The 23,529-nt window shown below is 42.6% G+C and overlaps 2 protein-coding genes across 3 annotated transcripts; one reads left to right on the top strand and one right to left on the bottom strand.

Moving 5' to 3' along the window:
- The first annotated feature begins 237 nt into the window (after positions 1-237).
- On the top strand, positions 238-11,434 carry LOC122993702 (serine/threonine-protein kinase tousled-like 1-B). 2 transcript variants are annotated; one of them, XM_044368078.1, is made up of 22 exons: positions 238-885; positions 2,763-2,884; positions 3,470-3,538; positions 3,824-3,862; positions 3,999-4,074; positions 4,158-4,201; positions 4,294-4,377; positions 4,502-4,582; positions 4,681-4,773; positions 4,919-5,029; positions 5,616-5,752; positions 5,900-6,091; positions 6,425-6,491; positions 6,713-6,810; positions 7,093-7,174; positions 7,272-7,363; positions 7,466-7,555; positions 8,038-8,207; positions 8,467-8,602; positions 8,775-8,886; positions 9,192-9,299; positions 10,076-11,434. In XM_044368078.1, the coding sequence occupies exons 1-22, from the start codon at positions 759-761 to the stop codon at positions 10,223-10,225; spliced, it is 2,280 nt and encodes a 759-aa protein (XP_044224013.1). In that variant the 5' UTR covers positions 238-758; the 3' UTR covers positions 10,226-11,434. The 2 variants fall into 2 exon arrangements, with proteins under 2 accessions (XP_044224013.1, XP_044224012.1); XM_044368077.1 differs by having other exon boundaries at positions 4,288-4,377.
- Positions 11,435-13,271: 1,837 nt separating this feature from the next.
- On the bottom strand, positions 13,272-19,956 carry LOC122994111 (Golgi reassembly-stacking protein 2-like). The gene is made up of 10 exons (XM_044368620.1): positions 19,766-19,956; positions 18,674-18,754; positions 18,350-18,553; positions 18,182-18,268; positions 17,961-18,091; positions 16,664-16,796; positions 16,244-16,364; positions 15,956-16,063; positions 15,267-15,395; positions 13,272-14,827 (listed from the first exon to the last, which is right to left on the bottom strand). The coding sequence occupies exons 1-10, from the start codon at positions 19,826-19,828 to the stop codon at positions 14,547-14,549; spliced, it is 1,338 nt and encodes a 445-aa protein (XP_044224555.1). The 5' UTR covers positions 19,829-19,956; the 3' UTR covers positions 13,272-14,546.
- Positions 19,957-23,529: the final 3,573 nt, after the last annotated feature.

Here is a 23,529-nt window from a genome sequence, read left to right as displayed (position 1 = left end):
TATATATATATATATATATATATATATATATATATATTTATTTATTTATTTATTTATTTATTTATACATACAGTGTGTGTGTGTGTCCGTGCGCGTGTGTTGTGTATGTTGTGTACGTACAACTAGGTGTGTGTGTGTGTGTGAGAGAGAGAGAGAGAGAGAGAGAGAGGGAGAGAGAGAGAGAGAGAGTGCGCGCGCGACTGTGTGTCGTCTGTGTGCGCGCGCGTGTGTGTTTCTGTTTTCCTTCGTTCTCCTCAACCAGACAGGAACTTTCGGCCATCTTTTCGGGGTGTTTGTTGTTTTCACCCAAACAAGGGGCTGTTCTCAGGTCAACGCTGAGTGGAGCCTTCCTGTGAACACACGGCTAGTTTGGAGCAGAGTAAAATGATCCCAGATCAGTGTCTGTGTCGGTGTCATGCCATCCCCCTCCTCGCGCTGCTAGGTGAGCGCCAGCCTCGCGATAGCCTCGCCTCCTAGAATCAAAGCTCCGCTCGCGAGCTGGATGCTGACAGGCGCGCGGTGCGGTCATCATGCAAAGGTTAACGTTACATCGGATCCGTTTCAACGAGTCTCTAATGAAGAAGCTGCTCCTCCACAGGACCCGCACGGCCCACACAATGCGAGACGTCTAGCGACGTAAAACCGTACTAACTCGGCCGGGTTTGGCTACAAGCAGGTGTGAAACGATGGACGCGAGTTTGGGATTTTCCGCGAACGGCAATGTGTACGCTGGCTCCTCTCGGCGGTAAAGTGGCTTCATGAGTGTCCAAAGTAACAGTGGAAGTGGTGGTGGAAGTTTGGAGGCGACGCCATCTTGGTCGCAGCTCTCCTCGTCCCCAACGATTTCTCAACAACATATAACGGCGACCGCAAAGAGCAAGGAAGGTATATCAGCTCGCCAAGTGCACGACCGACTCTTATTCTCCTTTTAAAAGTATGTGTTTGCAGGAGAGGTGGATGATTCTGGCCGTGTCGAGCTAACGTTTGCTGGAAGTAAAAAATGGATGTCAAGTTCACTGATGCCGTGAATTGGAAGCCAAACGTCAGCTGTCAGTTCAGTTGATGGCCAGTCGAAGTAGCAGCAAGCTATCATGTTTGCACAAAGGCAGCGCTAGCTCGCTGTTTTTGTTTATGGGACCGTCAGCTTTCATGATTTCTTGTTACTCGCAGCTGTTGATGCGTTAACAGTGTTTTTGTGACAGTTTATAACACTCGCCTCCTATCAACAGCATCTAGTTGGGATATTAAAACAGCGTAGCTCTACATGCATCCGTTAATGCATTGCAATGCATGTCCTGCTGCTGTGAACTTGAGAATAGGCCCTGGCTTTTACTTTTGTGGCCAGTTTGGATGCGTCCTTTTTGTTTATTGTTTTCGACATGCTGAGACCAATGTTGTTTACTTCTGTGTTGCCGAGTTGCGGGATATTATGTGACAGAAGGGTGATCTTAAGCGAAATCCTTTAGTTATAGGACACGATATGCTGAAAATATGTTTGGAAAAGGATGGTGTTAGTAGTATGAACGAATACCTGCGTAATAAATACTTTACTGAGAATATCATTTTACATTTTCGGGTAGATACTATTAACACTAACAAACTGAAAGACAAAATACTGGTGTAATATCAAGCTTCAGCTGTATAGCTTAATTAACCCAAACCAGTCTCTCCTCTGTCCTTAGGTAACCTCACACAGGCCTTGTTGTGTGCTCTCTGGTTCATAGCACAAGGGTTTCATAATGTCCATTATGCCTTTTAGGGCTCGCCCCTGTGCCAGAAGCTGTAAAGATGACAGCCAGGAAATGTCCAATAAGGAAACAAACACATGCAGCAGTAGTCAGCAGGGAGCAGAGGATCCTGTGTGTCTCTCCCTGGATACTGGTTGTCATAGAACAAGGCCCAGTCTGGCTGCATTTATATACAGCCTACTGCTAGTGTGTGCTAAAGTCATTTTATGCACACTGTGGCTCAGATTTACAGCTGCAAGGTTTAGCACTCAGACATTTGCAAATCTAGCTACACTGAGGATATCTGAAAGGCTTTTTTCAAAACCTAAATGGCCTGTAAAACTAAAAGCGGTGTTCAGTTGGAACAATGTAAGGAACATGGATGCACATGTGCAGCATTTGAATTAGATAAGAGAGCTACTGCAAGGCCCACATCTTTTTCTCTTTGACTGTGCAGCACATAGAAAGATATGACTTTGGGATAAAACTTCCAGCGTCCTTATCTAAGCTGGTATTGTACTGTAACCAAAAGGCTTCTGAGGTATTGAGATCCCTAAAGGTCAGAGACTAGTTTAGCACTGTGCAATGAGGCCACTGTGGCAGTCTCATTAGTGAGATAATACACGGGCTGGTTGAAGATTTTTGTGTCGACAAACTTGTAGACTCACTCCATCGGCCTTGGCTCTTCTCCCTGAGGCTATCCAGAGGTAGAATGACCTTCCTACTTTAGTTAGAACAGCAGCGTCACTCCACAACAGTATCTCCCATCATAGCATGAAAGTGCATCTTTTAAAGAGCTACCTACTGCCCAGCTGAATCAAATCCATTTTTCTATTTTTATCCTCTAATCACTCTAATTTTCTCTAATCCTCCCACAGATACTGTCCTCTGCTCCTTCTCTGAGTGCTCATTTTTTATTCCTTTACAGTCGTAGGAATGTGTTCAGGGCACAGTTGCTCTGATTTCTTGCGGTTGCCGCCACTGGTCACTTGTAATAAAACATTTAACCTTACTCTGCTGATGTCCTTGTGCCAGGCCCCATGGAGGAGCTGCACAGCCTGGACCCCAGGAGACAGGAGCTGCTGGAGGCCAGGTTCACGGGAGCTGTCAGCGGCAACACAGTAGGCAGCACTGGGAGCACCAGCGGAGGTGCTAAGGTAACGGCAGCACAGAAAAACGAAATCCTCATTTTTGAGCTGCGTCACACACCGTACACAAACAAAGTTGACCATGTTTCCAGCCAAATAGACCCCAGGAACTGAGGAAGCTCATGAGCTGAAAGGTCCTTATGTGCAATCCTGTTTGCATTTTCTGCTACATCTGCAGATTTGACTGATAAAACTACCAACTTTTTTAGACTACTAGGAAGGTTGGCTACATTGTTTAAGTGCCAACAGTGTTACAAGAAACTCCAATTTTAACTCGGTGTGTGACTAACTCCACCACAGCAAGTGCTATGTCAGTAGGTTCCCATGGTGAAAAAAGCAGGTAAAGTTCCTGTTTTCCTAAAAAGGATGCAGGTTTCCTGGAAAAGTTGTTGCATTGGAAAAGGGCCAAGTGACACACCTAATAAATGAAGATCTGGATTCCTATCAGACGTGGCAGGCAAGAGGCACGCCTCGCCTTTGTTTCACTGTTGTTTACATTTCGTGAGGTCACTGAATTTGGAAAGCGTCACACACCTGGGAATATTTTCATATTGTATGCGCTCACTTATTTGTTTGAATTCTCATTGTGTGTAGGGTCTGGCCAATGAATCCTCTAACCACAGCTATGGAAGTCTCGGCTCATCCAGCGACAAGGAGTCAGAGGTAAAACACACACACATACACACAGTCATTTCTGCAATGGAGGTGTTTTTGTTGATCACTATTAGTTACGACAGTGTTATACAATGAATTATCCACTGAATTTTATAGTCAGGTATTACTGCGAAGATAGGACAAGAAATAAAATATCACACAGTTTATTAAATGCACTGATTTCGACAATGAAACCTAGTTAGATACAGTTGCGCTGTGTTTTTTCCTGTGCTCGGCCCACTCGACTTTGAGTCTCTCCCACTACATCCACCTCTCCCTGTTTTCTCTTCCTAGAACTCTGATTTGAAAAGAGGGAGCTCCCCTGCCTACTCAGTATGTACTCTTTTCTTCCTGCTGCTCTTTCCTGTTGAACACCTCCACTGGAACTAGTTTTGTTAGGTAAAACACAGGGGATTTATGTTTTTTTTTTTTTTTCTGTCTCTCTCTTCTATTCCATATTGATTAACAGACTCCGGAGAAGAAGCACTCTGAATCGTCCAGAGGGAGAAAAAGGAAAGCTGACACCTATTCAGAGAGTAGTCAAGGTACGACTGACACCTGCAGAAAATCGCAGCATCTATGCGTCACTGATATCTTGCATTAAGTCTTTGTTCAATATTCTGTGCAGGGAAGACCTCCACACGTGGGCCCAAGATCAGCGACTACTTTGATGTGAGTATCGCAGCAACTCTGATATGTTTCTGCTCTTATCATTTTGAACTAGAATCTTAAGTCTGTACATTTCTGTCTCTGCAAAGTTCCAGGGTGGAAATGGTTCCAGTCCAGTCAGAGCCCTCCCGTCAGCCCGCCGCTCTCCACAGAACTCACATTCTGCTCCTGGCTCAATCGTAAGTGTTTGGCAAACAGTAAAAAACGTCTTACACAGGGATTTCTGATGGGTTATTTGCGCATGAGGTGCATGTGAGTCTCTGCGTGTTGTTAGAAGGTTTAACAATACCTCTGTGTCTGTAGATCCGGCAGAACAGTTCCTCTCCCACCAGTCTGTGTTTCGGGGATCACAATCCCAAAGCCTCATCCAGCAAATGTGTCCAGGTAGTATGACGCACACAGAAAGCACATTCCTCTTGCACATTTATTCCTGCAGTATACATTGTATATTTAGTAATACACTACTTGGCTGACTCTCTTAGACGGAGCTAACAGGCTTGAAACTTGCTGCTCTGGAGAGCAACAAGAGTCTGGACCTGGAAAAGAAAGAGGGGCGAATAGATGACCTTCTCAGGGTGAGTTCAATGTCTATAACACTGAGTGCATGGTAGGATGACTGGCTAATGTACTACAGAACGTCATTTCATGTTTTATTTATGTTATATGTATATATAACCACGCAGCCAAATTTACTCTGCTCCCACTGTCTCTCCTTAACAGGCTAACTGTGACCTGCGGAGACAGATTGATGAACAGCAGAAACTCCTGGAGAAGTACAAGGAGAGGCTCAACAAGTGCATCACTATGAGCAAGAAACTACTTATAGAGAAGGTATCTGTCTTTGTGTGCATGTACATCAGCTTATTGTGTTCTTAAGTAGAATGTACAGAAGTTTTCAAGCTCATTTGTTGCAAAGAAGAGGCTCCTCACATGCAATATTGGTATTCCTTAACAATCTAAGTGCAGTATTCCTTGGTGTTTTAGCTCTGCTTTGGTCCAAAACGCCCTGAAAGGAAAAAACCTGTTTTTGGGTTGGTAGATCATTGAATCTCTTCACCTGCCACCTGTCCCCTCCAGGTTTTCACCATTTCGTGCTGGAGCCTTATAGAGCTGCACAGTGGTGTGTTCATGGGGTTTAATGTACAAGCAGTTCTTTCACATCACACTGTCTGGAGTGTTTAAATTTGTAATGTAAAAATGTAGTAAATAATAAATGTAATAAATCAATAAATAATGTAATAAATAAATGTATTCATGGGGACACTTGAGAAGGTAGAGACGAGGGCTCACGGGAATATCGGGCATGTTTTAAGAGAAACACCTTCTTTCCTCACCCGCTGCCGTTGAGACACCTTCAACGCGCTGCGTGTCATTTCTAACTGTGTGCGTACGTGTGTCCGCCCGGTTTTGTGCACAGAGCACCCAGGAGAAGCAGTCGTGCCGAGAGAAGAGCATGCAGGACCGTCTCCGCCTCGGTCACTTCACCACCGTCAGACACGGAGCGTCCTACACGGAGCAGTGGACCGACGGATACGCATTCCAGAACCTGATCAAGTGAGAGATTACAAACACACACATCGTTTTGACACAACTAATCCCATTCCTTTTAGACTTTGCGTAGAGCAAAAAACATGTGAAAAGCTGTTTATTTTTATTGTCAGTATTTCCCCTATGACCCATTCCCTCCTCCTCCGCATGCAGGCAACAAGAGGGCATCAATCAGCAGAGGGAGGACATAGAGCGACAGAGGAAGCTGCTTGCCAAGAGGAAGCCTCCAAACCCTGCGTCTCCCTCCCTCTCTGTGGCCTCCACCTCTGAACCCAAGCAGAGAAAAACCAAGGTGGTCAACGGCAACGACTCTGACCCCTTCCTCAAGCCCTCCTTGCCCCAGCTGTGAGTACACTGAAATAAATACATACCGTCTGTGAAACTACTAAACTATCTTAAGGCGTCTTTTTTTACCTCACAATTTAGTGCTCTGCTCACTGTAATTGCACAGTATCAGTGTCAAAGGCTTAAAGATATCATGTGGCCAATGTTTGGATGTCATTGCCTTTGATCTGTCAGCAACGTGTGGGAGTCTGATTCTCTCTTAAATCAGAGGCTTTAGAAAGCACTGAAGATGATGTGTGTTTAAATGTAAGCAGACTTCCAAAGTGTTAAACGAATGGTCCCAATCAAATGTGTTTTGTTTGGAGATTTTCACTCGTCCACATTTTTTGTCAGACTGACCCTCGCCGAGTACCACGAGCAGGAAGAAATCTTCAAGCTTCGCCTCGGACATCTGAAGAAGGTCAGTAGCAAAAAAAACATGAACCAGTAAATTAACCAGCCAAGAAGAACATGTCATGACCAAACATTTCAGTTCAAAACGTACATCAAAACATTGAAAACATAATTAAAATCGAGATGTTCACACATTAATCTTGACACTTGATGAGTTTCAAGTTAATTGAACCTCCTAACAGGAAAATAACTGAAACGTAACATGTTTCTCTGTGTCATGTCATGCAGGAGGAAGCTGAGATCCAAGCAGAGCTGGAGCGGTTGGAGCGGGTGAGGAACCTCCACATTAGAGAGCTGAAGAGGATAAACAACGAAGACAGCTCAGCGTAAGTCCATTCAACACACCTGAAGCTGCACAGGAACCTTTTCCACCAATAGTTAAGACTGTGAAGAGAAATCAGGACAATGAATCATAATGGTAGTTCACAGAAAAACGTGTATTAAATGTATAGCAGCGAAATGAAAATGGATGATGTCAGCTGTAGGTAAAAGATGTTAATGTATGAATCCAGAAGAACAATAAAAAACGGATGTCAGACTAAGTTCCTAGATGGTCTGGTACAAACAACGAACATTTTCTCCACACGCCACCTGGTTTCTTCTCACAGGTTTAAAGACCATCCTACTCTGAATGAGAGGTACCTGCTGCTGCACTTGCTGGGCAGGGGCGGCTTCAGTGAAGTTTATAAGGTAACGTCTGTATGGCTGCACTAGTTTTTTTTCCCCCCATTCTCTTACTGTGCAAAACATTTTCAGATACAAAATGTGTTTTCTTTGTCACACACAGGCTTTTGACCTGTTTGAGCAGCGTTATGCAGCTGTTAAAATCCACCAGCTCAACAAGAACTGGAGAGAGGAGAAAAAGGAGAACTACCATAAGTAGGTCCTATATACACACACAGATATCTTACATACATGCAGACAAAGTGTTTCTCCAGTAACTCACACACAAACGCTACATTGACATTTATTTCCTTCCAGGCATGCATGCAGGGAGTACAGGATACACAAGCAGCTGGACCATCCCAGAATAGTCAAACTGTACGACTATTTCTCCCTGGATACTGACACGTGAGTCACCTCTGACCTCTGCCAGCTGCAGCCCTGCTGGGCTGATGCATCCTGAGGTTGTTTATCACACGCAACTGTATTCAACAGCATCTCTAAAGCATTCTTTGCAGTAGCTTTAAAACAACAGACTTAAAGGCCTTACCCAGTAAAGTTTGTAATCTGCCTCAAGGCTGTACGTCAGAGGGTGGCTAAAGTAAATGCAAACAAGGGGGTGTTATCAGGTTGGGATTGGGAATGCATGATTCAGCAGAAACATGCCCTGACATTGGAAGTTATATTTAAAGCCTTGACTTTTAGCTTGTAGGGTTATTTGTCATTTTAGCCTTCAGAGTCTCCTCCAGCTCTTAGGAAACATTTTGCTGGATGAGAGGTTGATCTTTCTTCTTTTAAGATCAATAAACAAATGACATAGTAAGCACATAATTATCCTTTTCTCTTGTGCGTAATTGTGTAACATTTCTGTCCGTCCTCTGTCCTGCCAGGTTCTGCACCGTACTGGAGTTCTGCGAAGGCAACGACCTGGACTTCTACCTGAAGCAAAACAAGCTGATGTCAGAGAAGGAGGCACGCTCCATTGTCATGCAGATTGTCAGCGCCCTGCGCTACCTCAACGAGATCAAACCTCCCATCATCCACTACGACCTCAAACCCGGTGGGTCAAATGTTGGAACTTAACGGCTTATTTACTTTAAAGGGATGAATGGTACACAGAGTTAGATTCAGATGACTGAGACGTGGATGGATACACAGACAGTGCTCAGTTTGCAATATTTGACACTTCTTAGAAGAGGCTTTCTTGTCAATCTGTGATGTGATATGGACCCTGCTGGGGCTTTGCATGTTTAGCTCTGTGCAGTTGGTGATACCGCTGCTCCTGTGCCACTCTCTCTCACTGTCTGTCTCGTTCACAGGTAACATCTTATTAGTGGATGGTACTGCATGTGGAGAAATCAAAATCACAGACTTCGGCTTGTCAAAGATCATGGATGATGATAACTACGGCGTGGACGGTATGGACCTCACATCACAGGGAGCAGGCACCTACTGGTAAGACGCAGACACACACACACTGACACAGTAACGCAGGTTAAAACTCTTTTCACTTGTATGCTGTGGAATAATGATAGAAAAGTCAAGGATCTATGAATGAACTCTCTGTTACATTGTATGACATGGATTGTATTCTGTGTGTGTGTGTGTGTGTGTGTGTGTGTCGCAGGTACCTCCCTCCAGAGTGTTTTGTGGTGGGAAAGGAACCGCCTAAGATTTCAAACAAGGTGGACGTCTGGTCTGTGGGAGTGATCTTCTTCCAGTGCCTCTACGGACGCAAGGTAACAAACTCAACACCACCCACTACACTGAGGAAAGAGCGACTGAACTCAACAATCTGTGTTTAAACATGCAAGAAGAGCTTCAACTCTGGTAGATTGTTCCACATGGGATTGTTAGCTGAATGCGTTGGGTCAATTACATCACCTCTGTGAGGCATTGCTTTGAAATGTGGGGAGGAGTGAAAGTGTGATTGCAGTGTGTGACTAACTTTTCTCTTGAATTCAGCGTCCCAGAGGAACCACATTGGTTTCAGTGTAAAAGGCGTTGGAACAGTAGTGATTTGAATGCGTTTTGTTTTTTCCAGCCGTTTGGTCACAACCAGTCACAGCAGGACATCCTCCAGGAAAACACCATCCTCAAAGCCACAGAGGTCCAGTTCCCTGCTAAACCACAGGCCAGCACAGAGGCCAAGGTAACACACACACACACACACACACACACACACACACACCGACATAAACACATAGAGTAAACATTCATACAAACAAGAGATGGGCTAGTGTGCTAGTTTTATTATATATACTCTGCTAAAAATGTTTGATGTTTGACATCTCATTGCCAGATTTATCAGACAACATTGACTTTGTTCAATAATCCAATAATAATCAATACAATAATGATTCAATAGTGATTCAATATCAATATATATATATATCCTGATACAATAATCCAGGTAATAATATATCTGAAAGATCAAGATACTTCACACATTGATGCAAAAATCCTGTAAATCCAATGCTGCCAGAAAGCATTCCTGCCTAATAATGTGCAACATTTCCTGATTTGAGTAGCTGAACGTCTGACAGTTGACAGATTTATATGACTGCGTGGTAAACATTGTGATGTTGCCTGGCGAGAAGAGGCTTGAAGGTTGAGACGTGGTGTATTGAAATTATAGTCGCAATAAAAAATGTATGTTCACACACACTATGATTTAAGTATCAATGTCTACCTGAGTTTTTGGCGGCGCAGTTACATGTTGACACACGCTCGTGTATTTATAAAAAGATCAGCAGCGTCTTTGCCACCAGATAGACAAAAGACAAAGGTTGCAGGGCCTCTTTCTTATTCTATCTATCTTAGAAACTATAAAGAGTCTAATGAGAGATTCACATCAAGCTGGTTCTTAACACACAAACACACACAGCCTGGAGCTCAGTGTCTAAAACGCTCTCCTCCGCTCCGCAGGCGTTCATCCGGCGCTGTCTGGCCTATCGCAAGGAGGACAGGTTCGATGTTCACCAACTGTGCTCGGACAGCTACCTCCTCCCCCACATGAGACGTTCGAACTCCTCCGGCTCCCTGCAGCCCTCCGCCTCATCTCTCCCCACCTACTGACTTGGCTCTCTCACGTGACTGACAGGACCCTCTGGCCAATTCCAAAGCAGGAATGTGGGAATTTGAGGACGACGGATGTGGATCTCTCTCTCTATCTCTTTCTTTTGTTTTTTTTACCTGAGCTGTTCCTAAATGGATAAATTGGCGAGAGAAGAGGAAGAAAGGGGGATACTGGAGTTGCATATGTTGTGCCCCTGAACTCAACTGCGTGAGATGGGGGGGGGGGAAGAAATAAACTGAAAAACAGAAGAGAAATTCAAAGAGAGAGGGGAAAAGATTTAGAGAGAGGCAGTGGCATTGTTTGGAACGAGAGCTAGAGATTTTGTTTATGGATTTTATTAATTAACCCCTTAGGAGACGTTTAAACAGCTGTAGGAGCTCCTATCCAAGCCCACCTCTTAGCTCCACACCATGATACACCTCACAAGACGGCTGAGAATGGTTTCAACAGAAAGACACTGGTGGTCTTGTTGCTTAGGGTGGCGGTGGGGAACAGATAGAGGAGGTACGAGTTCAACCTATTCAAGTCAACTCTGCAATCTGTTTTTATGAGGCACAAAATGATGGTTACATGTCACTGAATTCACCCTTGAGAGGGTCGACTTAAAAGTAATGATGTAACCTGGATGGGACTTGACTTTAAAAAAAAAAAAAAAAAAAAATTCCAGATAAAATTTCTGGGTTTGATTTGCACTTCCGATCCAGATCGCGGTCATCTGGTCTCACAGATTTGGCATGAAGTACCACAGCGTGGGTTAGTTCTGGACTTATCAGTAGTCAAATCCTCCGTTCAAACTTTTGTTGTGTTGCAAAGCAATTCAGGTCTACTGCCGGGTTTACAGAAAGATCTGTGAATCTGTCTTAATCCATTTTTGCTGTTCAGATTATGGAGTCAAAATGTTTCAAAGTATTACAGGACCATGTTGTCATAGATGTCCTCGTCTGCCTGCCTGAAGAGAGTTGGACTGAAGCGAGGGACTGGATCAGCTGTCGCTGTACTGCAAAGACTCCCGTGGTTACAGGACTGTTTCCAGGGGCGCAGAGTTAAGTGTACATTTCACATGCAGGAGCAGACATTACCCACTAGCAAAATCTATAATAATGAGGCTTATCCTTGCTTCCCAGTGTCTCACTTTGCTCTGTTTATTTGTGTTTCCTCCTGAAAGCTGTTCTCAGTTTGCTGCTATAAATGTTGCTTTTAGTTTGTAACGTGTGAATGGTTTTCGCCTCGCGTATGTGCATACTTGAACACTCTCCAGAGCCTCTTTTCTGAAATGGACACCCGCTGTGCTATTGGAAGGGGATGCGACACGTTCTTCTGCCACAAAACATCACTGTCCATCTGGGTTTTTGTTTACTTTCATGTAGAAGTCTAACAGACATCATATGGAGCAAAGTCCCTGTATGCTGTGTAGTGATACTGGAAATGGGTGGGGGGGTGGGGGAGGGAGGGGTGGGGGGGGAGGGTGGTCACACCTGTTCATGCCTGTACAAGTGGGCACGCTCCAGGTTGGCTGTGTTGCAGCATGATTTACTGCAGCTAGAAATCAAGCGGATATATCACAATGTTGTCGTCCTGTAAATAAAAACACTTAACATGTATGTTGTTGTGAACGTTTTAAGCCTTTTCAAATGTCGGCAACTTTGACTCCGCCTGAGGCAAACGGTGTGTGTGTGTGATGTCACCTGCTTTAAAAATAAGTCTTAATTCTCTGAGTGCAAGCTGTTAGATGAACAAAAAAAACAACCCCATACACAGATACACTTTCAAAAACATGACAGGTGAATTAAACGGCAGGCAGTACCTGCTCCCGGCTTGCTGCTCCTAAATGAAAGCAAGTGATTAAGTGCAATGAAACAGCTGAAGTCCATGTCCAGTTTGATAAATTGTAATTTCATCCACTCGGGTGCAGTAAGGTGTAAAACAAACCTATCCCCTCTTGTCTAGTTTTTTTTTTTATTTTTTTTTTTTAATCTCTCTTCTACTTGACAAAACAGAAAATGGGTGCTAGCATGAAACGCATACTGTTTGATTAATGACAGCCATGTGTAGACAGATGTAAGTACAGCCATTAGTAAGCAACATGTCAAACCACATTAGCGACGGGGGTGCAACGCTAGGCCATGTCGTTCATATGCAATAAAAATTGCCTTAATTCCTGCAGTGTGACACATACTTCCTGTGTAGGGTTATGCAACCTCACTCAAAGTGTTTGACACAAAATGGAGCACGGAGGAAGGTGATAATATCCATATGAAGACTGGAATATTTAAATATTTTGGCTCCACTTATCACAATATTTAGCCAAGCTGGAGCTGTTACATTCGCATCAGTTCAGTCAGTAGGCATTTCTTACAATATGAGACAAATCAAGATAACCCAGCTCCCACACATTACCAACACTAATTCATTTAATAGATTTCAGAGAACTAACACCGAGGTCTGCAGGTCTTAAGCCCCTCAATAACCTCTGAGCTGGAAGCTGTTTAGTTTAGCTTTTGGTTAAAAACCAGAGTATTTTGAATGTTCAGTAAACAGGATGCACCATTTTGTTGTTTGCTGTAACCTCAGCAAGCTGATTCCGTCTATTGTGCAATTTGGTGGCAATGTGAAAATTGCTGTTGTTACATTAACACATTGAGACTTTTAAATTATGGATTTTTAGTCATAAATTGCATCAATTCATACTTTTGTATTATTTGGAGATATGGGGTGGGTTTTTGTACAGTCCTTTACTTGTTGCTCATCATTACATATTTCCCTGTGCACCTGTCTGAATGCAAAGACTGTATGACTTCCAACATGAGACAAATCTCACCGTCCCGTCACCTGTAGTGAAAACACTGCTGTTACTCACACGAGACATCGTGCACTCTGATGTAATTTTCCCATCTTAAGAGCACATGAAGTCAAGTTTTAACTTGAGCCACATCTTTACTTCGCTCTTATTCCTCTTTCATGACAATTTTTTTATCTTTTTACTTTGTGTTCATGTGTAAAGGTCAAATTACAAGACAAGCAACATAAAGACACAGAGGCGTCACGTAAAATTAATTTGGCTTTATTGCTCGCACTGTGCATACTGGAGATGTTTTCAGTAAGTTCTTACAGCGACATCTTGCGGCTGTACGGCATCACTGCAACTCTGCCTACCAATTCACTTCGTGCCATGCCAGAAGGAGACGTACTGTGTATTTAATAAACCTGCACCCATGTTTCACCCTACCAACTAATCACCCGACAGCAAGCACACACCCTACTGAGTAGATCATGTAACTGTAAACCTCCGTCCCTTCTGGCATGGCGTCCAGGCTGTTGCCGTCTGTGTGGTAGAGACGGGCGGGTAACTGTAGAGTTCTGGATATAGGTGAAGACATACGAGGGGACAGACATAACTAATCATTTCAAAACTCAAAAGGTGGTGCAAAATAATGCAGATTCATTTACTGGGTGGGGACACTCATACAGCAAATTCAACAAAAATTAATACATGTCAATCAAATATATCTATTGGTCAGGGGTCAACTAACTAATAAGAGGTTATACATTAGGGCTGGACGATACGACCCAGAATCTATCGCATGATAAATTCATATTTACCTTAATAGCAATGAGTGTAACAACTACTTTCCAATACAGCAGTGCATGATATTTATTTTCCTGTGTTGTCCCACTTCTGTTCTGATTTATTCCAGTGTGACCAGTTGAAGAACTCCTAGACTGGACTGTGAGCTGATTGGTTGGTTAAACGTCCATTTGTTGTCATTTGTATTTGTAACTTTTCTTACTTTATTTATACAAGATTAATGGTGTGGGTAATTGAGTAAATTCGGTTTATCGTCCAGCCCTATAAACATACACCGTTTATATAAAAAAAAAAGTTATGTGAAACAGAGAGGATTGACACATCAGAAAGGTGAAAATCCTAAGATAGTTCTTTGCCTTGTTGCACCTGCAGAAGTGCGAAGCGTACTACAAACCGAAGAGTAGACCTCGTCCTCCTCATACAGTAGCTAAGGCGAGCTGCCATGCTACCAGCTTCTCTGCAATATATCAATCTGGCAATAAAGACATGTTGGTAAGACCAGTTTACATCCGTCCTCCATTCTTCATATCCATTCATCCTTCATTGCTCCACACAAGCCTCCTCACCCATACCTGGAACATGTCGACCTCTATGTCTGAACTGGTGCAGCTGTCTGACTGTCCCTCTTGGCCAAATAAATAGAAAAAAAATAACAGAGAAAGACAGATGGGGTAGAAAGAGAAACCAGGTGTGTGTGTTTTGGTTTGATGGCAAGCGGGTCGTTCTTTCCCAGGTTACGACGACGTTAGTGTTTCCGTGGGGGCTTGTGTTTCCGTGGCGTTCGTGGAGGCGGCTTCCGTGGGTGTTGTGGTGTTGGCGGCAGGCTCGGTTGCAGGCGCCGCTGTGACTGTGACCGAGGCTGGAGGGGCAGCGGTGGTGGTGGAGGTGGGCAGGATGGGGGCCACTCCCTGAGGCAGGAGTGGAGGCAGCTGGGAGGGAAGCATTGTGGGCAGAGGGGGCAACGGGGCCAGACCTGGCAGGTTGAGGGGAGGGAGGGAGGCAAGATTTGGGACTCCTGGAGAGAGAGAAGGGGGAAAAGAATGAGAAAACAAGAGATATGTTGAGTGGCCAGTATACTCCGTCATCACAAGTAGAATTAGACCTGATGAGGGGGCTAAAAGAAAAATTAACGGATCATCAGATTTACTGCAGTTCATCCCAAGTGGAACATGAATGTCTGTACAAAATGTCATAGCAATCCATCCAATATTTGTTTAGATATCTGTCTGGACTGATAGACATTCTATTATCCCTAGAGCCACACTGCTAATGTGGCTAAAGCAAATATTAGAAGAAAGTCTGCAAAACCCAACATAAGTTTGTGTTGTTTTTTTCCCACTTTCCTGTCCTGGTAAAAATCTGGCAGCCCTTGGATTTAACTTTGAGAGAACTGCTGGAATAAAGTATTTGCATACAGTATGTGACTGATGCAGAAAATAATTCTATTTGTTTACCTGTCATTCCTGCTGGAGGCGGTAAGGTGCTGGTCCCTGCTAGTGACATGGCACTGAGGTCTGGGAGTGGCAGGTTGAGGTTGGGAAGGTTCGGTAGTGGGGGTAAGCCAGCCGGGAGGGGCATCAGACCTATAAGCAAACACAAGATACAGTATTAGAGCAAGCTCTTATTATTCATTCTTTTCTTTTTTTTTTTAACTGCCAGTGCTGTATTTACATTAAAGCGAGTTTAATGAAAATAAAGCACTGGATGCAACAATTAGAGAGTTAAAAAAAAAAAAAACCTGCATTACAAGAACCAAAGCCTTTAGAAAACAATAGTGACAATAAAAACGGAGAAAGTATCATGAGAGAGCTGATGGGAACACACAGGCTGTGATAGAGGAGTTCCTGCGAAGTGAAAATCTTGCATAAATACTGTTTACTGATAGTCACGGCTTGTCCTTAGGGAAACAAAGAGTGTGTATTGTGTACACACCCTAAGATGTACTATTGGCTAATGCAGCTGAGGCAGATCGTGCTTTTTTTTCTGCCTGGGTAGGAACACACCCTCAGAAATCTGTACAGACAGAGCAATAATGCCTCTGCTGGGCTTTTTTTTAAAAAAAATGTATGGTGTTGTAAACTCTCTGACACAGCAGGAGTACAGATAAATGACTTGTGCTTTGAATGTTTGAGAAATCACCCACCTGGTAGCGTGGTGGCAGGGTTGAAGGTGGTGGTAGCAGGATTCAGTGGAGTGAGCGGGCTGAGGGAGGGGCTGGAAGTGGAGGGGAGCAGAGGGACTGTGGGCAAACCTGAAGGGGAGGGAGGCAGAGAAGACACATTAGATGAGAATATGTTGAGTCAATACAAATATTTATTACAGTTTTTTTTTTTTTTTTTTTTTTTTTTTTAAAAATCGCAGACAGCACAGTCGTATAATGAGCTTACTGTGTTGCAGTACTAGCAAACAGAGAGAAATCGAGGTGTAATACCTGTCTGAAGCTCACTGGGCATGGTGGGCGGGGCTGTGCTGATTGACAGGCCGGACAGTGAATCTTCAAGGCCAGGGACAGCAGGTGCAGTAGGAGGAGGGCTTACTGCTGAGAGCTGGACCTGAAGGAGTTAAAGAGAGAACAAGAGGGAAGTAGAGAAAAAGTTGCTGTCAAAGATAAGGTCACATTCATCTGCATGTGCAGTTAACGCTAGTGAGCACTGTTGTCCTACTCATAATGCAGAAACACTTTACAAGACACAAAACTTCAGTCTTTGCAATGTCATGCACATTCACTACACACTGACTGGTAAAGAACTGATAATGAAAGACCTGCATTCATATTTAACGGTTGTTTTGAGCATGATTTCAAAGAGCACAAGCTGTGGTAAAGGATCATGAAAAGTATGTGTGGCCTGACCTCAGTGAATCCATCCTTCAGCGGACTGACAGGCTCGCTGGGGGAGTTCCCAGGGAAGCTGATCTTCTTCCCTTCCTCAAAGGGCCGGGTGGGGATTCGGTGGAGGTATCCGTAGCCAATCCCACATCCCAGGCTGGAATGGTATGGGAGAAAATAATGTTGAGAATCCAAACAACAACCTCAAGATTTTTCATTCAAACACATTGAGATGCTAATCTCAATGTGTTTGAATTGTTCCAAACCTCTGAATTACCACCCACATCTTTGAGTTTTTCAGCTATTCAAAACAGGCCTGGTGTTGTTCTAACTGACGGCTGTTTCGCCCAGTTGGAATTGACTAATCAGAGCTTTGTGGGCGGATTAAGAATGGGGATTTGATCTACCTGTGTCAGAGCCAGAAAAATAGATACATCTATGAAGAATAGTGACAGAGAAATGAGCAGAAAATGCCAAAATGCATGAATGAAGTGGACGTTGTTGTAAGTCGACTTAGAGAAATAACTAATATTGGCATATTTCTTCAATCATCATTGTAAACATTGAGGCAAATGCTGCTGGCAACCGCAGCTTCCATGCTGACTGAAAACAATGTCAGTGGGATGAAAACTCATTTATTAAAGTAAAACAAAACACCCCCCCCAATAAAACACTAACTTTAAATAATCTTATTTAGGGCTGCTTTCATTATCAATTAATCTTGTGGTTGTTTTCTCAATTAATAAATGAGTTGTCTGGTCTATAAAATGACAAAAAATATTTTAAAAAATGCACGTCACAGTTTCCCAAAACCCAAGGTCATGTTTTCAAATATCTTGGTTTTTTTCGACCTACAGTCCAAAATCCAAAACTGCTTAGTTTACAATGATATAAAAACAGAGATAAGCAGTACTGTATTTATGGGGACAGTGTATAGTTTTGAACATAAATGATGCACTGTACCAGATTTAGCTTCAAGGTAATTTTCATCTGCAGTCCCTCACAATTAAAACACATAACAGCACAATAACAAACAGTACAAAGCAAAAAACACACAGAACACAAAGCTAACAAAAATGTTTGGCGTATTGGCATGTTTGACAATTTATTGATTATCAAAATAGTTGCTGATTTATTGTCTGTCAATGGACTAAACCATTAATCTACTAATTGTTTCAGATCTAGTTTGATTCTCAGGCTAATCTGAGATATAATCCATATATTTCTGTTGGACGGTCATCAATTCTGAAAATTCTACATATTTCATTTTATGCCTGTAAGTCTAAGGAAGGGTGCAAGTGTGTGAAAGTGTGAGTATTACCTGCCCTCTCCTCCCCAGGCGCTGTTCGGTGTAATGACCACCTCTCTACAGTTGTCAGTGTCTGTGTTGTACACGTAGAGCTTCAGGCCCTTCCCCTCATGGCTCTCTATCAGAGAGAACAGGTCCTCTGACTGCAAATAAAGTCACAGAATCACAATCATCATCAAGTGGGAAATGCACAGAAGTGATAGTGGCATGGACCTAAAGCGCTGATGAACTACCTCATTCATAACAGTGTCAGCTCCGATGATGTAGTCAGTGTGCGGCCGCAAGCCGGCGAGGGCTGCTGGGGAATTAGGCTCCACTTCCTGTTACAGAGAGAGTACAGTGAGTGAACAAACTACTTATCAGAGCCAATACAGTACAGATGAGACTTCGAGGCTACCTACCAGAACATGCCAAACATTCTCATTGGCTCCCTCGAAGCTGCAAAAACGAATTGAGACACCAAGCAAGCCCTGACCCCCCCACAGGTTGCTGGGTGTGACTGTGGACTCCCGCAGCTCCAGTGTCTTTGAGGAGTAAACCAGCATCTTGACAGGTTTCTCCACACTGGCTTTGAGTAAGTCCTTCAACGTGTCGTTGTCTTTGTTCTGTGGAAAACAGGAATGAAGAAGAGTAGTGAGAGGAAACCATGAAATACACCTCATTACCTTTATTTGGTCCTGATACACACAGTTGCTGTCTGAATCGCACATGATCTCCTCACTTACCAGTCTGGTGTTATTGATGGAAACGATGAAGTCAAAGAAAGGCTCCAGTCCTGCCCGGTGTCCAGGCGAGTTCTCCTGGACCTGCACGAAAAAGAGAGACAACGTGAGCTGCTGCTGGACAGCGAGTAGCACTGTTGCTCGGTGCAGTTCACAGTGTCAACATGAACCAACTGGACATGAGCTGACCAACACACAAGAGAGCAAAGCCTTCAGTGGCTTTCAAAGGAACAACTTTTGTCATACTAACATCTCAGAATAAGATTTGTTGTGAATTACATTGCAGGCAAGTAACTGTAGTAACTTCAAAACGTACATTAATTAACACGCAGTCAAACTGGTTATAGTTTGCAGGATGGGAAAAATCAATTTATTTATATAGTACCTTTCATACAGGTTAGTGTAATTCAAAGTGCTTCACAGATAAATGACAAGCCAATATTAAGACAGAACAAGTGTAGACCGTAAAAACAACAAAAAAGGGGAAAAAAGTGATGGAAATGTGATAAAACTGATTTAGTAGCTATAATGACAGTAACAATAAAATGGAGTGAAATAAAAACTAGGTTAAAAAATTGGATAAAATAGATCCACCCCCTTTATGGTGCACAACTGCACTGTTGTCAAATCGAGCTTCTAGCTACTGTCGCTTAATGCGCCTGATTTTTCTTAGTTTGGAAGTTTAAAATATGACATCTGGCGTTCACCGTTAAGGCTTAGCTTGTTAACTTTGCAGAGATTTTGCAAAACAAGGGAAGAGGCACTCTGTACAGGGACATGGCCGATAATTCATGCATTAACAAACCCAGCAGCTGTCATTCAGTGCAGCTACTTTAGCTTTAGCTCGCTCCAACAGAAGCTTCCGGCAGGCACATTTAACTAGTTACTTAGCAGAAAATACAACAAGAAACGACAAGTGACACTTCCACGGCTCCAGAGCAGACAACGTTTTGGTTTTGGCGTTATCCACACAGAGGCCCTACTTGTCATCCCCGGCCTCTAGTCCACACACAGAGCCGGGGATCCTCCGCCTCTGACCCGGTGCTAAGCTAACAGCTATCAGCTAACAGCAGGCTAAGGAAGCTAAAAACTCACCCGGAGGACGTGGTAGCCCTCAGAGCCTCCTCCCGGTATCTCCACACTCTGCGAGCCTCCCATGGTTTCGCTGTTTTAAGGCTTTTCGAGATTTTAATGGCAGCTTGTTTCCCAGCAGAGGTGAGATACCTGAAGACTTGTACACACCGGGTACACGTCGTCAAATGACTAGCTGCCTGATGCGCATGCGCCGTTACGTGGCAGGAAATTTGCGTTTCAATTTCCAGTCCGTATTTTTATTAATTCAAAGACGAGTTAATCAAAAACGTTTCTAAAAAACACATAGGTTTTAGATACCTTTTAAAAATGATGTCTTAAATATATATATTTTTTTACTGATATAATGAAAGATTTTTTTGTGGATACTCTCCAGCTTTCAATTCAGTTCGAATTCAATTCCAGTTTTATTTGTATAAAACTATCTCATACAAAGGCAGTTCAAAGTGTTTTACATAAAAACAAAATAAACCTGCAAAAAATGTGCATATATACAAAAACACCCATGCATACATGAACATATAGCCTATAGGCCTACACAGATTGCCTACATACGCACATATATACAAACATACATACTGTACATATAAGGCAAGCTCATTTAAGAAAATGGTTGACTGAATAGGAAGGTCTTTAATTTGCTTTTAAAAGGACACAGTGTCAGAGAAAGTCTAAGATCAGCAGGCAAACTGTTCCATACTTTAAGTGCATAAATTCTGAATGCCATTTCACTAGACTTTGAAAATGCTGTAGGTACATAGTGTGACCTGAGAGATCTGCTGGGATGGTATACTGATGTCATATCTGATGTGTACTGTGGAGTCAGACTATTAAGTGCTTTGTTCACCAAGAGGAGAATTTTGAATTGTATTCTGAAGACAGGTAGGTAGCAGGTAAGTTTTCTGAACTTATTTGGTCTGATTTTTTTGGTTAGCTGAGTTCTGGATAACTTGTAATCTATGGATTGTTTTGGTTGGAAGGCACATAAACACTCTGCTCATGACAAATGCATGCATGAGTTTCTCTCAGTCAGACTGGGAAAGACAGCCTCTGATTTTAGAGATATTTCTAAGTTGGTAAAAGATGATCTTGGTGATGCCGTTGATGTGATCCCGAAAACTAAGTGTGACATCCATGATTACTTTTATGTTTTTGATCTGTTCACTTGTTTTTAATGATCTGGATTCCAGATACTCACAGACCAGCTGTCTCTGGGCTTTAACACCCACAACCAAAACCTCAGTTTTCTCCCTGCTGAGCAGAAGGAAGTTTACAGCCATCCAGTGGTTCATTTCTCCCCAGCAGTCGACCAGGGACTTTATGGAGTGTAACTCATAAGAGGGCCCCTTTCACCTTTTACTCAACTGAAATGATAAATCACCACAATATATATATATTCATATAATTATGCAATTTTCACTGCCACAAATTCAAAATGGTCAACTTACCAAAGTCAAGGAATAAAAAATATTTCAGGGTTTTATCAACAAAAGCAAATCTGAAATGGATTCAACATACAGAAAAGTCACCCCTGCTTTGGTCTACATATGTTAAACTGACAGAGACTCAGATAACTCCTACATGATGAGTAGCTTTTTTTAGTTACACTGTTTCATCACTTCTTGCCTGTCTTTAAGAAGTCACTGTGTGGCAGTACTGTACTTTGTTTTTGCTTGTATCCGTTTAATTAAGAAAGCTACCCTTATTTAATGCTGACTCATCTACATTAGCTCTCAATGCTTATATAAAGTGCATAGTAACAATTTCCGTGCTCTGTTGGTTTGGTAGCATCACTTCCTAATTAAAGCTGGAAAGTAACATTCTGTAAAATGGAAAAACTTTATCTCCCCTCTTTCACCTTAAAAACCCCCACAGCTTCAGAAGCAGCAGGGCAAAGAACTCAGAGTTTAACTTTCTTACACTCACACACATGTAACTACACACTAGATTGGTCAGTAGCTACACACACATATACCAGAATAGCTAAATCAATAAAATGATGAAGGGGTAGTAAAAAATAACATGCATTCAGTTATTTTTCCAATGTAAAACTAAACCTTAGATTAGAATATTATTGTTATATTCCTTAAATGTCGGCTTCTCAGGGTCCAGGTTCTGCAGGCTTTTCATGGCATAATATCTGGAAGGTTTATTTATCTAGAATATGCAGTGAGTTGCAACCCCTCTGAATAGGAGGTCATCTTTTATCCCTCAAGCTTCTTTTCTAGTGTGTTATTGAATAGCAGTGTATAATGCAGACCTTTCACTCTCTGGTCTATATGGGTCAGAGGGCAACGCTTTTGAAAAATCCAGCTGCTCTTTGCCATGAAGGATGCATGTGTTTTAAATTTTCAACATACAATATGTTATTTATACTCTGTTAACTCAGTGCTTAGATTCACATATCTGACATCTGTTACATTTGTTGTTAGAGTGTGTATCGGTTTTTACATCTTGCAGCCCTGCAGCAGTGGACTTGTGATTGCCTCAGTGATGATTGTTAGCTTATCTTATTAGCTCCTATTGGCAGCTCTTGAATGGAAACACTTCCCTCATGGCTAATGAGCAATTACAATCAATAATGTTTACATACCATAATGTCGTCTCGATGCACTGAAGAATACAAAGACAGGACTCTTAATTTTGGCCTTACAAATGCTTTCTTCTGTAATGTGAAGCTGATCAAGATCTGTTTCTGCAGGTGACACATATATAATTTTTAAACATCAATGTAGCATTGTCATATGATTTGTGAGCACCTCCATATATTACAATAAACAAATGAGACCATGACAGATAACAATTATTTGCATTTATTTTAATGTTATTAGCACATATTTTACTCCACATTAGCACCACATGAACCCTGTTTACTGTCACAGAGATGATGTTACTTCTTGTCTCATGCCTCCTGCAAGATAAACATGTTGTAGTTGATTTTGTTCATGAGCATTTAACTTCCATCTTTGTGAGAAACTCTTAAAACATTTTTGATTCTGCCAGGAGAATGATGCTCTCTCTATTTGTCTCAATTCTCTTTCTCCTTTTAAAAAAAGCCCAGCTGATTTAATATTTGATATCAATGCATAATGTAAAATGTAATCATAATCATTAATGGGTTTATGATGTAAAGCCTTTTTCAAGCTTTTCTTTTTCACAAATGCATATTTTCATATGGAGGACTGTGCAGGCAGACAGTCACCACCAGAGGGCGTTGGCAGCACATCACATCCTCAGTGTTCATCTCATGATGAGACGAGATGAACACTGAGGATGCTTCAATCCACAATCACCCCTCCTTTTGATATTTTTATGCCCTCCGTGTAAATGTTATGAAACGCTGGAAACAATGCCTTTCTTTCATGAGTGGTGCAGTGAAGCTGAATCATAATATAGTCCTAGGTGGATGAATGCAAGAAGAGAACAGAGGGAGGGAAACTATGAAAAAAAGAGGAAAGCAAGGGACGAGCAAATGCCAGGAGGGAAAAGAGCAAAAATGAAGGGAAGGAGAGAGAAAAGAGGTGAGGAGATGAGCTTAGGAGAGGAGCACAAAGGAGAGAGGGGAGCTGATTGGAGAGGAGAGTTTCACGCTGGAGAACAGCCAATCCGACACACAGCTGGGGGCCAAACAAAGCCTTCTCCAGGATGATTAGGCAGAGGCAATAATGTGTGTTTATGTGTGTGTGTAAGAACTGAGTGGGATGCAGCATAGACAGAAATATCAGCCGCAACAGAGAGAGATTGCTGTTTCAATAAGTCAGACTCAG

The sequence above is a fragment of the Thunnus albacares genome, chromosome 12, assembly GCF_914725855.1.
Source record: "Thunnus albacares chromosome 12, fThuAlb1.1, whole genome shotgun sequence".
Lineage (NCBI taxonomy): Eukaryota > Metazoa > Chordata > Actinopteri > Scombriformes > Scombridae > Thunnus > Thunnus albacares.
The sequence above is the reverse complement of the archived record's forward strand: the minus strand, read 5'-3'. Positions and strand labels throughout refer to the sequence as shown.

Bases quoted from the DNA above. Each gene is read 5' to 3' on its own strand.
- LOC122993702 (XM_044368077.1), top strand. From the start codon at position 759: ATGAGTGTCCAAAGTAACAGTGGAAGTGGTGGTGGAAGTTTGGAGGCG. The intron at 4,774-4,918 runs GTGAGTTCAATG...TCTCCTTAACAG, and splicing joins GAATAGATGACCTTCTCAGG to GCTAACTGTGACCTGCGGAG. The intron at 7,556-8,037 runs GTGAGTCACCTC...CTGTCCTGCCAG, and splicing joins TTCTCCCTGGATACTGACAC to GTTCTGCACCGTACTGGAGT.
- LOC122994111 (XM_044368620.1), bottom strand. From the start codon at position 19,828: ATGGGAGGCTCGCAGAGTGTGGAGATACCGGGAGGAGGCTCTGAGGGC. The intron at 18,269-18,349 runs GTAGGTAGCCTC...TCTCTGTAACAG, and splicing joins AGAATGTTTGGCATGTTCTG to GAAGTGGAGCCTAATTCCCC. The intron at 16,365-16,663 runs GTCAGGCCACAC...TAACTCCTTCAG, and splicing joins TGAAGGATGGATTCACTGAG to GTCCAGCTCTCAGCAGTAAG.